The sequence below is a fragment of the Sinocyclocheilus anshuiensis genome, unplaced genomic scaffold (genome assembly GCF_001515605.1).
Source record: "Sinocyclocheilus anshuiensis isolate Anshui unplaced genomic scaffold, SAMN03320099.WGS_v1.1 scaffold80, whole genome shotgun sequence".
In the NCBI taxonomy this organism is placed as follows: Eukaryota; Metazoa; Chordata; class Actinopteri; order Cypriniformes; family Cyprinidae; genus Sinocyclocheilus; species Sinocyclocheilus anshuiensis.
The window spans coordinates 390,212-405,078 of NW_015554102.1; the positions used below are offsets into that span (position 1 = coordinate 390,212).

Sequence of the window (14,867 nt, forward strand, 5' to 3'; positions counted from 1 at the left end):
ATAAATGCTGATCTTTTGAACTTTCAATTTACCAAAAAAAATCCTGAACATTGTATCAAAGTTTCTACAAAAATATGAAGCAGCACAACTGTTTTCCATATTGAGCAATATTCCTTGAGCAGCAAATCAGCATTTTAGAATGATTTCTGAAGGATCATGTAACACTAAAGACTGGAGTAAAGATGCTGAAAATTCAGCTTTGCCATCACAGGAATAAATTATATTTTAAAATATATTCAAATATATTATATTTAAATAATAATAATATTTCACAACATCAGTTTAATTTTTAATAAAGTAAATGCAGCCTTGGTGAGCATAATAGTCTTCTTAAAAAACAAACAAATAAAAAATCATACCATCCCTAAACTTAAATGGTAGTATGTGTAATATAACTTTAAAAAAAATATTCTATATACAATTTTTATGATCTTTTTAAAAATTAAATTCAAAAATTTAAAAGTTTGTGCCCAAACTACTGTACATGAACATCGTAAATATATAATTTACACACTTTGAAGATACTCAGAGTCAGAAAGCTGAGCACCTGTGTGCATCAGTGAAAAATCTCTCTTCTCTTCTTTATCTGAAGATGAAGAGCTGTATGCCGCTGAGTATTCTCTCATGCACGTATCTTGATCACACAGATCATGACTCATTCAGACAACATACAGTATAACCTCAAAAGTACTTTGCTAATGCTACAGCACTCACTAACTACGCTGCACTTTGCAACATACTGCTCACACTAGCATGAGGAGAAGCCACGTTTTGCCTGTTTCTCAAAGACATGCAGTAAAGTTAGTTTCGATTTCAGGTGGGAGTCAGGTAGGTTGAGTAAATTGACTAGGTGTCATCCATCTAGCATAATATAATGTAAAGTGAAACTTAACTATATCATTGCTGCATATCTATGTGGCTTTCTATGTAGCATGGCTTGTTACTAAAGGCAAGAGTATAGAGCAGACATGGCACAAGTGTAATGGATATTTGCAGTAAAAATAAATCCATGTCACACAGCTATAAGCAGATCTCAGCATAATTTAAGAAAAATCAATTATATTAAAAACAGAGCTTACCCTAAAGAGAGCCTGAGTTTCACATTAAGGAGAACTGCATAATTGTACATACAGTATGGCAAATTTAATTAAGATCGTGTAGGCCTCTTAGTATTCATGTTAAGAGCTTGGAGGCAGGCTGTATAAAATGCAGAACACATGGAAAGGCTGGTTTTACAATGGTACATCGTTTTTAAAAACGTTAAAACATTTGTTTGACAAGATTTAAAAAAATTACTCTCTTAGGGGACTTCTGAAGAATGTTAGGGGAATGTTCTTCAAACCTAAATGGAACATCCTATTTGTGTTTACTTGGATAATATTTTTAAATCATTATTTGCTAATTATGTACTCTTTGTGGACTTATATAAATATTCTTAAAACCTAAAGGAACCGTTTCTAGCTAACCAACAGAGAACATTAGGATGAAACCATTTTAGGAACCTTCGTAGAACCAAAAACTAACATTTCCAGAATGTTCTGGGAACCAAAAATAGTTACACTGAAAAAAAAAAGGTAGTGTAGGATTCACTTTGAAACAATTTTCACTCAGAAACTGCAAGTAAATTTCACAAATAATTACAAAGGACTGAAATAGCACTCTCTAGTAAAACATACTCCAAAAATGTTTATTTACAACTTTGACTTTTTTTTTAATCAGCAGAGAATGCTAGGATGTCTATTCTGGGAACATTCCTGGAACATTCTGGGAAATAAAACTTGTGAAGTAAAGTAAATAGGCTTTTAAGGCAACAAACAACAAGTTTTGAATTTCCTTTCTTTTCCTTATTCATTCATTCATTCATACATTCATTCATCAAAAACAAAACAAAAACAACAACATTAGACAGGTCAGAGAATGTCTCGGTTACGTATGGTAACCCTCGTTCCCTGAAGGAGGGAACAAGGACGTCTATTCTGTTAACTTTTTAAGAATGAAACACTAACATTCTAAAAACTGTTGCGTAGGCTTTTAAAGCCAGAAAACAACAAAACAATGAGTTCTGAACTTAAAACATTGATAAATTAGAAGTGTCCCTTCTACCTGACAACAGTCACTTTTGTCAGGAGGGGAAGGCAAAATAACTAATTATGCCCCCTTGCTCCCCGCGTGCCACCTTTTGTGAAATGCCACCCACAATCTGATTAGGTGAAACAAATAAGATGTCAGCACTGAGATGGGTTTACGGTCATACAGTGTGTCCCCACCACACTCCTCTGGATGAGGTCAGCGGGGAGTGGGGGCAGGCTGAGCGTGTCAGTAATAATTACGACTCCACGCAGCCCAGGGCCCCGGTACCTCTTGGGCTGTCTAAACGGGCCAGACTAATGAAAGGAGAAAAGTGAGGTGAGGCTGGAAATGAGTAATCTTTCGCATGGGCTGCGTGGGGCTCCCTACGAGAGCGGAGAATAAGTGAGGACGAGTCTCGCCTCCCTCGAACAGCTTCAGTCAACTGCTCTCCACTTTTCATCTTTGTTCACATCACTGTATTCTCTCATAGCTGTGTAACAGTATCCACTTGAAATAGATCGGCCCCAATTATACAAGAAACAGCCCTGACAAGAGACTCTACTGGGAGTGAAGAGAACCACGGGTTTGTGTGTGTGCTGTTACTGTATATGCAACGATTTTGTGTCCTAACCACTGCTGAGGAGAAACAAACAAAAAGTAGCGACACTTACCTTCATTTTTTAGTAGATTGAAAGCAATTCAGATATTTTTCAAGTAATTAGTAGTAGCTTTTCTAGTAACAAGCAGTATTGTGTAGTGTGCTTAAATGCCATTATTAATTGTCTTGACACAACTAACCGCTCCTGCTCTCACAGAACTCTCGTAGAATTGAAAAGTCTGCTTCATTCTACTGAATCGATTTGCTTGGATGGTTCATATAAAAGTACAAATGATTTCCACTACATCCTCAGCTCAAAAAATGTTAGCAAGAAAACAACGGAGTGTCTATTTACACTAAGTGCAAATAGCCCGCATTGTTGGCAGAGGATATTTACACTCTGCCTAGCAACGTTTGATTGGGCTAGTCAACAGTACAAAAGACGGCTTTCAAATGTCAGCTCCAGTTGTGTTGATGGTAAAGTGCGTGCCGCAGTCTTTTTGACGTGATCAACCCGGGTACGAACCCGAACCCGGGTACGAACCCGAACTTTTTTCCCTCCATTTTAAAAACTCATATCACATTGGACAGGCATTTTGTTTTCAATAAAAATGAAGGAAATAATCAAAAAGTTGAAAATAAAGTTTCGGGTAGGGTTAGGGTAAGTGTAGGGAGGGCTTTATTGTCCCAGTAAGGTGGCACCCATTTAATAATTTGAATTAAAATGATAATTTACACTCAATACGTTATTATTGCATACTGTTTTATAATGTACTACAATACTGAGGTGCAGATAATTGCCACTTTTTGAGTTAAGTAGTATAAAAAGCAGAAAATCCTGCTATTTTAACTGTAAATACTAGAATCTATAGCTATTTGCACTTAGCATAAATAGCATATAGCTAAAATTACTGCTATTTTCATGTAGTGTAAATAGAATCCATTCCTATTTGCACAGTGTAAATAGCATTCATCGCTATTTGCACTTAGCGTAAACAGAGATGGGAAGTAACGAAGTACAAATAACATTCAATAACAAATCTTTAATAAATCATGAATCGGTTAGTCTTTACTGGCAACGCGATTCGGCTAGCACTCCTTGTCTCCGCCAAAAGGTTTCTATCGGAGTTATCAATGCATGTGACTCGAAAATGGAGTGAAAGCGCCGGGTGGATCAGAGAGGCAAAACTACTGACCTGTTCAGGCCTTCAAGTGCAGGTCAGTTTCATCTGTAAATAGGCTACTATAGTTTTGTCTTTGTTTACTGCTAGCAAAACTTAGCACTAGCATCCAGAGGATTAATAATACTGTAAACTAAACTAAACTAAACTAAACTAAGTAATAAAGATAGTAATAAACTAACTAATTACTATCATCACTCAAAATACTGTATACTAAAGGACATCATTATTATCAGTAGATACAGTAAAGTTACAGTAGTAATTTAGCAAACAAATGTTATAAAACATTGTTTTATTTTATACGTTTAGATTGAGCTAGAGCAGATAACAACACAACATTTACGAAAATTAAAACCAAAAACCATGGTTACTACAGTTAAACCATGGTAACCACAAATTAACCATAGTTTTGCTACACTAACCATAGCCTAACCATGAAATTTGTAGTAAAACTATGGTTGTAAATTGAAAAAGTTTGTAATCAATCTGCCAAAAATATGGTTACTATACTTTTTCTGTAATAAACCATAGTTAATTTTGGTAAGAGAAAAATATGACTCATGATAATGCAATAAGATGTTCAGTAAAAATATTTTCATGATGTAATTATTGTGCTAATTTTGACATAATATAGTTTTGTTAAATATATAATATTTAAGTCATTTAAGTAAGGTAAAACAACAACACATGGTCATAATGTGATACTTTAAATTGAACTAAAATAAAGTTATGTTATTGCAAACAGAATACAATGAGGTGGTTGATTTACAACAAGGTGGAGACAGGTCTGTTCAAAACAGTAGATGGCTGATGGGAAAAGTGACAGGTACAAGAAAATTAGTGAAAAAAAGTAAACACACAAAGTGAGATGCAGAGAGATACCATGGAAAATGAAGAGACTGAAAAGGAAAATGGAAGTAAAGGTGCAGTTCAAGAGAGAACCTTTCATTATTTTGCACAGCCCCATCCTAAGGTTTTAAACCTTTTTTTTTAATGTGATGGCCATTGTAAAAAAAATAGGCTTGTCCGTGGTTTCAGAATTTGTTGTGGGTGTATGGGATGGCCTGGATGAGTGTGAGATTTCCCAGCCTGCAATTTTGTACCAATCCTGCCCTGTTCTACATGGTGGTTGTTCAGCCTTGATACATTCATTAGCTAACAGAATTTAAAAATAAAAATAAAAAAGTTATTTGGTATTACTGTGTCAATATGACGTGAGGTCCAGTTACCAGCGTGACACTAAAACAGGTAGTAGTAATGGGTACTTTTTACGTAAGTACATGTCAGAGCCCATACTTTACTTTAACTTGAGTAAAAAAAGTGTAGTCAGTACTTCTACTTTTACCAGAGTATTTTTAAACATGAGTGTCTGGAACTTCTACTTGAGTGAAGGATGTGTGTACTTTTGCCATCTCTGAGTGTAAATAGCATCTATCGCTAAGAAGATATGCTATTTTCACTTAGTGTAAATAACATTTAATCACTAATTGCTAATTAGCATCTAATTGCTATTGAGTGTAAATAGCATCTATTGCCATCTAAAAAAAAAAAACCCTGATTACTGTAACATTATTGAAAAAATAAGGTGGGAACTCACACATATCACGTAAAGCAGCTTTTAGTTTGTGTCTCATGAGTGTTCTATATCAGACAGTGTGTGTACGCACAGATTCTGTTTGTGTGGAAGCATATTTATGCTTATAGCGTGTGGAGCTGTGTACTGAGGAAGCACTGCTGTGCGGTAGCTTACATCTCAGATCCCAGTAGCAATTCGCAGCAAGGTTTGAAATTATACACTAATCTCTCTTACACATTCACGATGAATCATATAGTGCTGAGTTATGCTCCAATATTGCATGCATTACATCTCCTCTCTATGCACAGTAGGGTTGGAGGATGATGAAATCAGTTCCATGTGCAGGAAAGAGGAAGGTCAGTGGAGGCGATGTGTTGCTCAATGACCGGGGTCTCCAACAGCGGGTCTGCAGTGGTACGCCAGGAGGTCCGCCAATTATTGTTTGATTTGAAACCAATTTTTGACTAATAAATTAAAATATGTTTTTACCAAAAAGTTTAAGAAAGCTAAATTTGATCACTTTATGAAACTTTTTGTTAACTTAACTATATTAGTTAAGCTGAACGTGCAATGAAAAATAATTCTAAAGCATCTTAGTAAAATGTTAATTTTAACATTAGCTAATAAAATTAAAAGTTGCATCTGTTTATTATTACTTAATGGACTAACATGAACAGTAGATTTTTTTATTAACTAATATTAACAGATTAATTAATACAAATGTATTGCTCAGATTTAGTTAAGGTTAGTTATGCATTAATGTTAACAAATAGCACCTTTTTGTAAAATGTTACTTGATTCATTGTCCCTCCCACATTAGTTAATGCATTAAGTATCATGATCTAACAAAGAAAAATACTCACTTCATTAAACTTGGATAATGTTAATTTCTACAATTTCTAATACATTTCACATTCCAAGTTGGATAAAATATTTTGAATGCATTATGAATGAACAAATTGACAACGAACTATAGCATATATAAATTAACATTAACATAGTTTAATAAATGTAAAAATGTTAATTGTTAGTTCATAATACTTAATGTTAATTAAGTAATTCTGCTTAATTTAAACTTACCGCAATGTGTGCCAGTGTACAGATTAAAAATACATTAGTTAAAAAATATAAAAAAATATTTTAAAATGCATTAAAAGTATATGACTGTGAATTTTAATGATTATTTCAATGGATTTGGAATGCAAAATTCATTAAAAATGTATGGAAATACATTAATATGGTGATAAATGAACGTTATTAGGCCAGGGTTAAAAGGCAACTCCCACTTTTAAGTATTACCCAGCAGGGGGTCCTTGGCCTGAAAAAAGACCCCTGGATTAAAAAAAAAAACCCTCTGAAACATTTCAAAGCTTGCAGCCCCTCTAGGGTGATATTTGCGACAGGATTTCATGTACTTCCTGCAATGTATGTCTTCTCGGTTTGTCTAATTTTTGACTGAAGGGTCATCTGGGGTTTGATTTTTCATGTCCACATCTGTGAGCACCCGTCTGTAAGCTCCAATGCTGGACAAGCCATTGAGGGTGTTTGTGTGCTGGTTTGCCCATGGTTGTACAGATTAAAGCTAATGGTAGTCAGAGCAAATCCTGCGCCGTGCTGAGGAACCTAACGCTGGGTCTCTGTGTGTCAGCGATAAGGCAAAGGACATGTGGTATGGGAAAAAAAAAAGAAAAAGAAAAAATAGCTTGTTCTGTTCTCCTCTCTAAGTGCCAGACAAAAACAGGGTTCTTCAAAGCCATTATAATGTCTCTCTCCAGACTGACGTATGACGCGGCTGAAAAAAGAGAGTGAAATCTACAATGTTGAAGTATGCGCTTTTCATATTTCAGACTTGATGGTGGAACGAGGGGGAGCTCAGTCAGAACGAAGATGAAAGGAATAAGAGAGAAGAGCTGAGATGAAAGCGCTGATAGGGGCCTGTGGCCCTCATATTCATTGTGACGCTACACTTTTTAGTGTGTGTATGCATGTAAGGGTTGGTTTGAGGAGTGAGGGTCGAGTTAAACAGATGTGTGAACACAAATTGGGGGGAATGGAGAAAGAACCGAATGTTTATGTGTGTGTTTGTTTCTGAGAACATATCGAACTGTGTTTGCACCGAACTGCAAAAAAGTGTGCCACAGAAACTCATCTAATTGCAAGACACTTGAAAGGTAGGATGACTGAACCTGTCACCTATCCCTCTTTCTATTTTTTCCACCTCCCTGTAGTCTGTTTCACTTCATTCTCTTCTGATGCCACAGCACTTCGAATTAACCCATCTCTGTGACGACTTGTGAACCGCAAGAGAAAGTGCCCTTGAGATCTACTATCAAACAGAACCATGACTTTCCTGTTTCAGTGGATGAACTTTATGTGGAAGAATATTAGATTTTTATATTTTCCAAAGAAAATATGCCCAAACCCTAACAAAAGTATATTCCTTAGAAACCACTTCTAATTAGTTGTACAAAACCTAACCAACCTAAGGGACGCCCAAGGGTCAGAGGATATTTGGAACTTAGCCCAGATGTCTTTGGATGCTTATGGGACTATTCTTTGATGAAATACTGAAATATAGTATATTTTACTAGTAAATGTTAACAGTGTTACACCTAGTCAGAGCTGACAGCCTTGTGGACAGCACTCCGACTCACAGTGTGGATGCGCTTTAGTGTTGTCGTTTTAGGTAAGTTAAATCAACCTGAAATTAAATACAATTTAATATTTTTAATAAAAAATAAAAATTTGAAATGTTGCCTTGCCTAGATATTAGGGGTGTGCGCACGTCTCGTGTCTCGTGGCACGAGATCTCGCGAGATCCGATGTGTCTCGCTAGATCTGACAGGTCTCTCGAGAACGTGACGATACCCTCTCGCAGACCTTTCAGATATATTTGCATTACACTGGCTCGTTCACAAGTGGTGGTATGTAAGATATTTTATGTTCACATCAGGCAAGTGGCCGCATGATAAGCGGGAAAATTACACAGTGTAGTCTTTATCCAGTCATAAAAACAGAATTCACAGTTTAGCGCGGAATGTCACGGAATTTGTCAAATTTTGAATGAATTAATCAAAAGTAGGTCATTACACTTAAATCAAATCACGATATGGACTAGTATCTGTAAACATTAAGCCGCAAAAGTCGATTTAAATATGAATCCTGCATGTTCTGCCTGTCTCTGTTAATGAATGGCGCAGACGCGTAACTATTTTTCATTAGAAGGATCTTCATAGCCTACTACTACTACTACTACTAAAATGAAACAAACATCATTTTTTAAGGAATAATCACACAAAAAAAACAAATTCTTCCATGTTTTAATATTAATAGTTAATCCCCTTTGTTTGCCAAAAAATCTTGTTTGCTTAATTTTCAATAATTAAAAGATAAATGATAAATTAAATTAATAAGAATAAATTAAGTTGTTTTATGCATTCAAATAATGAGACATGCTAAAACACAGAATTTGGTAACAATTAATTAAATTAATTAATTAAAATGGATGTTTAATTTCATAAAGTACAAGTTGATTTCAAAATGCACCTACTTTTTTGCATTTTGTGTTTTTCAGTTGAATAAAGACTACAAATTTATTTGGGGATGTTGACACAACAGAAGGCTTCAGCAGTAATTTAAATGAGCTTTAATTTTTCTGCAGAATAAACTACAATTACAAATATGTCTGATTTCCAAAACAGATTGCAGCTTTGAATGATTTTATATGTGACTGGGCTTGAAAACTTTGTGGGAAACATAAGGCAATTAAAAAAACAAAAACAACACATTCAGGGCTTTACTAAAAACATTTGGGGCTTAAACCTCGGAAGCCCTCCCGTAGTTCCCCATGCCCATTCTGTATATGAATTTTTTTTTTTGCACATCTTTTATGTGTTGCAGTATCTATAGTGATGCAGTACAGTAAAAAGTGCTGTTAGTTAAAGTGCTTATCAAAGCAATAGTACACGCAAGAAGGGTTGCGGAGTGATCAGTGGTCGGCTTTAGAGATCTTATAGCACAAATGCTTTTTCTCAGTTAATTAACGTGGCTCCTTTAGTAAGCTTAAGACATCAGGGAGCTTGGCATTAATTACAAATCTACACATTTTACTTACAAACGCACACAGATAAAGAAACATTTCTGGAAGATCTTCTGGGATTTAAATTTTCTCAGTTAATTAATGTGGCTCCTTTAGTAAGCTTAAGACATCAGGGAGCTTGGCATTAATTACAAATCTACACATTTTACTTACAAACGCACACAGATAAAGAAACATTTCTGGAAGATCTTCTGGGATTTAAAAGATGTTACAAAAAGTACATTTAATACAAAACCATTCAAAACCAACTGAGGGCTGGTTTACTCAACATGTGTTAACTGTGTCACAGGATTTACAATTCGTTGCAACAGTTACAGACCAGATAAAAAAACAAAAAAAAACAAAAAATAAATTAAAAAAAGTAAAAAAAAAAAACAATTGGGCAAAATTAATCTTTATAAAAAACAGTTACATGTTACGGTGAAACATTTACAATGGAAAGTGAATGGGGCCAATTTTGGGGGATTTAAAAAAGAAATGTGAACTGATTTGATAAAATATCACTGAAAAACTAATAATAACAATATCAGTAACTATTCTTATTATTGTGTCTCATTTAAAAAAGAATGATAAAATTAATAAAATATAAAATGATTATAATTATTTAATTAAAAAATTTGATGTGTGAAGATCTCATCAATTTCACTGTGATTTTAGGTTTAACATTTAATTTTTCATTTTTACATTTGCGAAAACGGACTATTTTACCATTAAACAGTACAATTTTTGTAGTAATCTACATTATGCCACAAGTGCAGTCAACTGACTTTGAACTGAGAATATTCCTTTAATATTACTATGAACTGGAACGGTCCAACAACATGAAATAGCTCACATGTAATTAATTCTCTCTGTATAAGATATACAGAAAGAAGCAGCACAGAAATTAATATGAAAAAGACATTTATTTAAGGGGGATATATAAAACAAAAAGTCAAGAAGCATCAGAGGAGAGAAGCAGAGGTCTTTGTGAGGCAGATGAAAGTGACTCATCAAAGAGAGCGACTGTAGCTATGCCATTCCAGCTACGTCCCTTCTCTCCCCGTTCCCTTCTCTCTTGTTTAAGAGATTGGGTGTATTTGTACAACCAGCTCTCTGCAAAACATCAAACAGGGCTGCAAGACAAAGGATGATAGTGATGTTTTAAGTGGTTGGGGGAATGCATGTGAGCACACAGCGCAATTGTTCGTATACGTTTGTGTCTCCATTTGATTCTGGTGACTAGGCTTGCCGCGATAGACGGTGCTGACGGTGATACCGGTGTTAAGCCGCAACACCGGTTATGTCACTTGCCCATCGCGGCACCGACCCCCACCGTCGTTTTGATTTTTTATATCATAAAAACTAAAATCATTTAGTTCAGTAAAAGAACAGACACTACAATTAAAAACTGAACGCAGTTCAGTCTCGGCCTCCCCCTCCCCTTCTATATCACCTAGCGGTTGTAATTACATCAGCAGATTCGGCACATTCGCGATAGAAAAGCGGCGCTTTCACGTTATGGTATTACAACTGTGAAATTACATACAAAAAATACACATTCTGAGACATTAACTGAAATGAATTGTGAATTTTATTAACATTAAATCGTCCTCCTCCCATTTTCACCTCAAAATTATGGGGAAGCTGTGCCTCCCCTGCCTCACCTGACGAGCCGCCACTGGTGATTTGACAGTGTTACCCGCCACAGCATTTTTACCCGCATTTGGCGGGTTGGCGGGTGTTAATTTCAAACCCTGGAGGTGAGACAGACAAGATGATGGCGGATGATTTAATTTGGAAACGAAATGCAAAAGCGCCTGTTTGGCAGTATTTTGGAATTTGAAAAGCTTGTTGACTTTTGCCGTTTATCTAAGGTGATTTTGGAAGTTTTTTTAAACATTCGTTTCTTATTTAATTGGTTCCACATTGTTTGCTGATTTTTAATTTATTTAAACTTTGTGTCATTTATTTATTTATTTTTTACATCAAGGTGTATGACGTGCCTCCAAGCTTTCTTACTCGTTTTGCTAATAAACGTTCTACGTTTCTTATTTATTTGATTATATATTATACATGTTTACTTCATATGTAAACATACTTAATATGCCTATTTCCAGTTTTGTATACCTATTTAAACTTTATGTAAGTTATTTGGTATTTTATATTAGGCATAGCCTGCCCTATAGCATGGTGTATTTTTATTTGTTTTGTTAATAAAAGTTCTATGTTTTATATATAGGCTAAAGTGAGTGATGTTGTATTTTGTTGTTGCATTCAAGATATAACTGCCGCTAATTCGAAAGTGAAAGTAAAATACGCACGGCGCTTTTAAGCTATTTAAAAGTGAAGGAAAGCAAGGAAAAGAGGGAACGCCCCCGCCCCCACGGTGATACTGGTATTACCGGTGTTGTCACATGTCGATTAACCGGTGGGAAAATTTCCTCACCGTCACAACCACTGGTGATGTAGCCTATTCCACAGTATGTAATAAGCTCTATTTAAACAATTTCATCCTAAAGATCCCGAACCCGGTTCAGTGGTCTGATGAAAGCGCATTAATGAACTGATTTTTGATTTCTCACCATAATGAGCGTGTTTCAAAAAGAAGCAGAGATTGCAATTAGAACAGAAATGGACACAGATACAAGGGAGCAATTAGGCTGTCTTATTATAATCATCATCATTATAACCAGCTCATGTAAATTTACTTATTTTTGGTTAAGTACAATTCCATGCAAATGTCAACCTTTCTGTTGGATAATGAAGTGTTTACCCAAAGTATGTTACCTAGTTTAGGTCTCAATTTGACTGTATTAATGCTTTCTAATGGAATTATTAAAGGAAATTTTATTGTTTACCCCCAACACAACTAGTGCAACCACAATAAAGCAAGCTATGTTTGATGGTTTCAAAAATAGGGATTTTTACTTTATCTTCTCAATAGGTGTCTCACATGGTCATGTTTACACACCATCTACATGAAAATTTGCAAAGGACACAATCTTGCGTTTAAAAATATAAATCAAAAATTAAACAAAACTGAACCAAAGGCACACATATAGGCACATTTTCTCCTATACATCACTTGTAATTTTTCTTTTACTGTTACATCTAATGCAAACACTTGAAATGCTCAAAATGCTTATTCTGTCCTAATTGGTCCCTTGTTGTAAAACTAAAGTCTGGAATACACAACACAACTTTTAAAATCAGAACAGATGTTAAAACACTAGCATTGTACATTGGCAATTTTTTTAAATGGTTAGAAAGAAAAATTTGGGCATCATACGCTAAACAATTGAAGATCACACGCTACCAGACTTTCAGTTCATTCAGAACACAGCAAATTTATGCAGAAACATGAGCCTTATTGCTAGGAGATGCATGACAAATGAAAACACCTCACAATATCAAACATGTTCATTATACTTAGAGTTGTGTAGTGTATAGATGTCAAGGACATCTGTCTGGCACATATGAATCTTAAATAAAAGCACACATTGAGAACACTTCCTGAGTGAACAGCCCATTAGAGGCTTTTATAACTAATAATGTCCATATTTCCCTAAAAAGACAATACTCATCACAAACACAGGAGAGCCAAATTTTCATTCTGTAGGTATTGTTGTTATTGGATTCTGGAAGTCACAGAGTGCATACAAACAATAAATGTTCATTTTTGCCCATACCCCAAGTTAATCTCTCTAAAATGAGAAAGAAATCTACAGAGAGATCTGCAGGGGTTTAGAAAAATGCATACAAATGGTTTCCTATAATTAGTACTTTCTCTCAGAAACTACATTTCACATTGTGACTGCAAATGTCACATGCGTAACACTAGAATTGGCCTTTCACAAACCGTCTGTAGCAAAACATGCCAAACTATTGCTGGTAATTAATTGATGTTCGCTCAACATGTTGAGGATACAAAACCCTGACAGCCACTGAAGCAGTTTCCCTCATCCTTCTTTCTTTCTTTTCTCTTATTTCCCATTTCTGAAGACTAGCCCTCCCCTTTCCCTACTCCCACTCTTAAATCTTTCCATCTTTTGTCCAAAAAACAGCTTTTGACCCTTTAAGAAGTTGAAAGAAAACCAGAAAGTGCAGATATGATTTGCGTATAATTTCAACATTCCTTTGACTCCTTCTGTATTTTCCTCCTTTTGTCATATATATTCTTTGGTGCACAAAACACTCACACACATCTACCATTGCACACAGACACACTTTAAACAGAAAGTGAGGACTTAAAATGATCTCTCTGCCCTGCTGTTCTCTGTATCTCTACTTTTTTCTCACTCTTGAATCTCCTTTCTTCTTTCAACACAAAGCATATCATACGCTCACGCACAAACTCACCCTGTTGAACGAAGGAGCCGTAGACAAACCACATGGAGTTGTAGAGGGTCGTGGAGGAGACCGAACCCATCGGCAGTCTGGGAGGGTTCAACCAGTTGAGGAGATACACCAGAATGCCCACCAGCAGCACTGTGCCGGCTATACAAGCCCACAGAGACAGGTCGAAAGGGGCCAGGCACGCAAACATATCCACCGTCCTCTCCGCCTTCCTCAGCAACACACCGACGGAGTAGTCCATGTAGCGAGTGGTGAAGTCTACCACGCTCTCCCGCTCAGGAGTGATGGTCAGGGCTGACAGACCTACATCTGCTCTCTGCCCAACAAAAAGACAAACAGAGAACTGACATTTAAAACCAGATCACACAAAGAACAGATTTATATGTGCATCACACTTACAGCATAAAACATGAAAAATACTGGGCCAATCCAAACACTAAAAAAGTGCAAATGAGAGCAGAATTTCACAGAAAACACACGTTAACAATCATATTCAATTCTAAAAATATAAAATGATTAAATTTTTTTTTTTAAATATTCACATTTTAAAATATTTATAAAAGTATTTGGTAAAAATGGATTCCAGTTTCCAGTGAACACTAAACAAATTAGCTGCAACAGAAAACCGGTGTTTTTTGCTACTGTGCCTTTACAGACTTCTGTAAATGCACTCTTTAAATGTGAAGTTACCTTTTTGCGAAAGATGTTTTTGCAAGTTAGTGTCAATTAATCTCTCTATGAAGAATGTTTTGAGATCCCTAAGTTATGTATATAATAAAACACATCACATAATCAAGGAAAATTAGATTCCTTATGATATAAGAACTTTAATATTGCCTCGGATTTAAATTTCAGTAGCAAAAATGCATTCGATTCATTAAATCAGTTAAAACTGGCTATATCACTGAAACATTAATTGAAGTCTCTGTGTGTTGTTTTTTCAAGTAAATTTGTTTTGTAATCTATATATATATATATATATATATATATATAAAATAAATTTTT

General features: G+C 35.3%; 1 protein-coding gene across 1 annotated transcript in view; it reads right to left on the reverse strand.

Annotated features, from left to right (window-relative positions):
* Positions 1-14,867, reverse strand: part of grid2 (glutamate receptor, ionotropic, delta 2) — a 415,852-nt gene that overhangs the window by 66,700 nt on the left and 334,285 nt on the right. Inside the window, exon 11 of the mRNA XM_016461892.1 lies at positions 13,866-14,178. Coding sequence (XP_016317378.1) covers positions 13,866-14,178 — 313 coding nt within the window. The remainder of the gene's footprint in view (positions 1-13,865; positions 14,179-14,867) is intronic.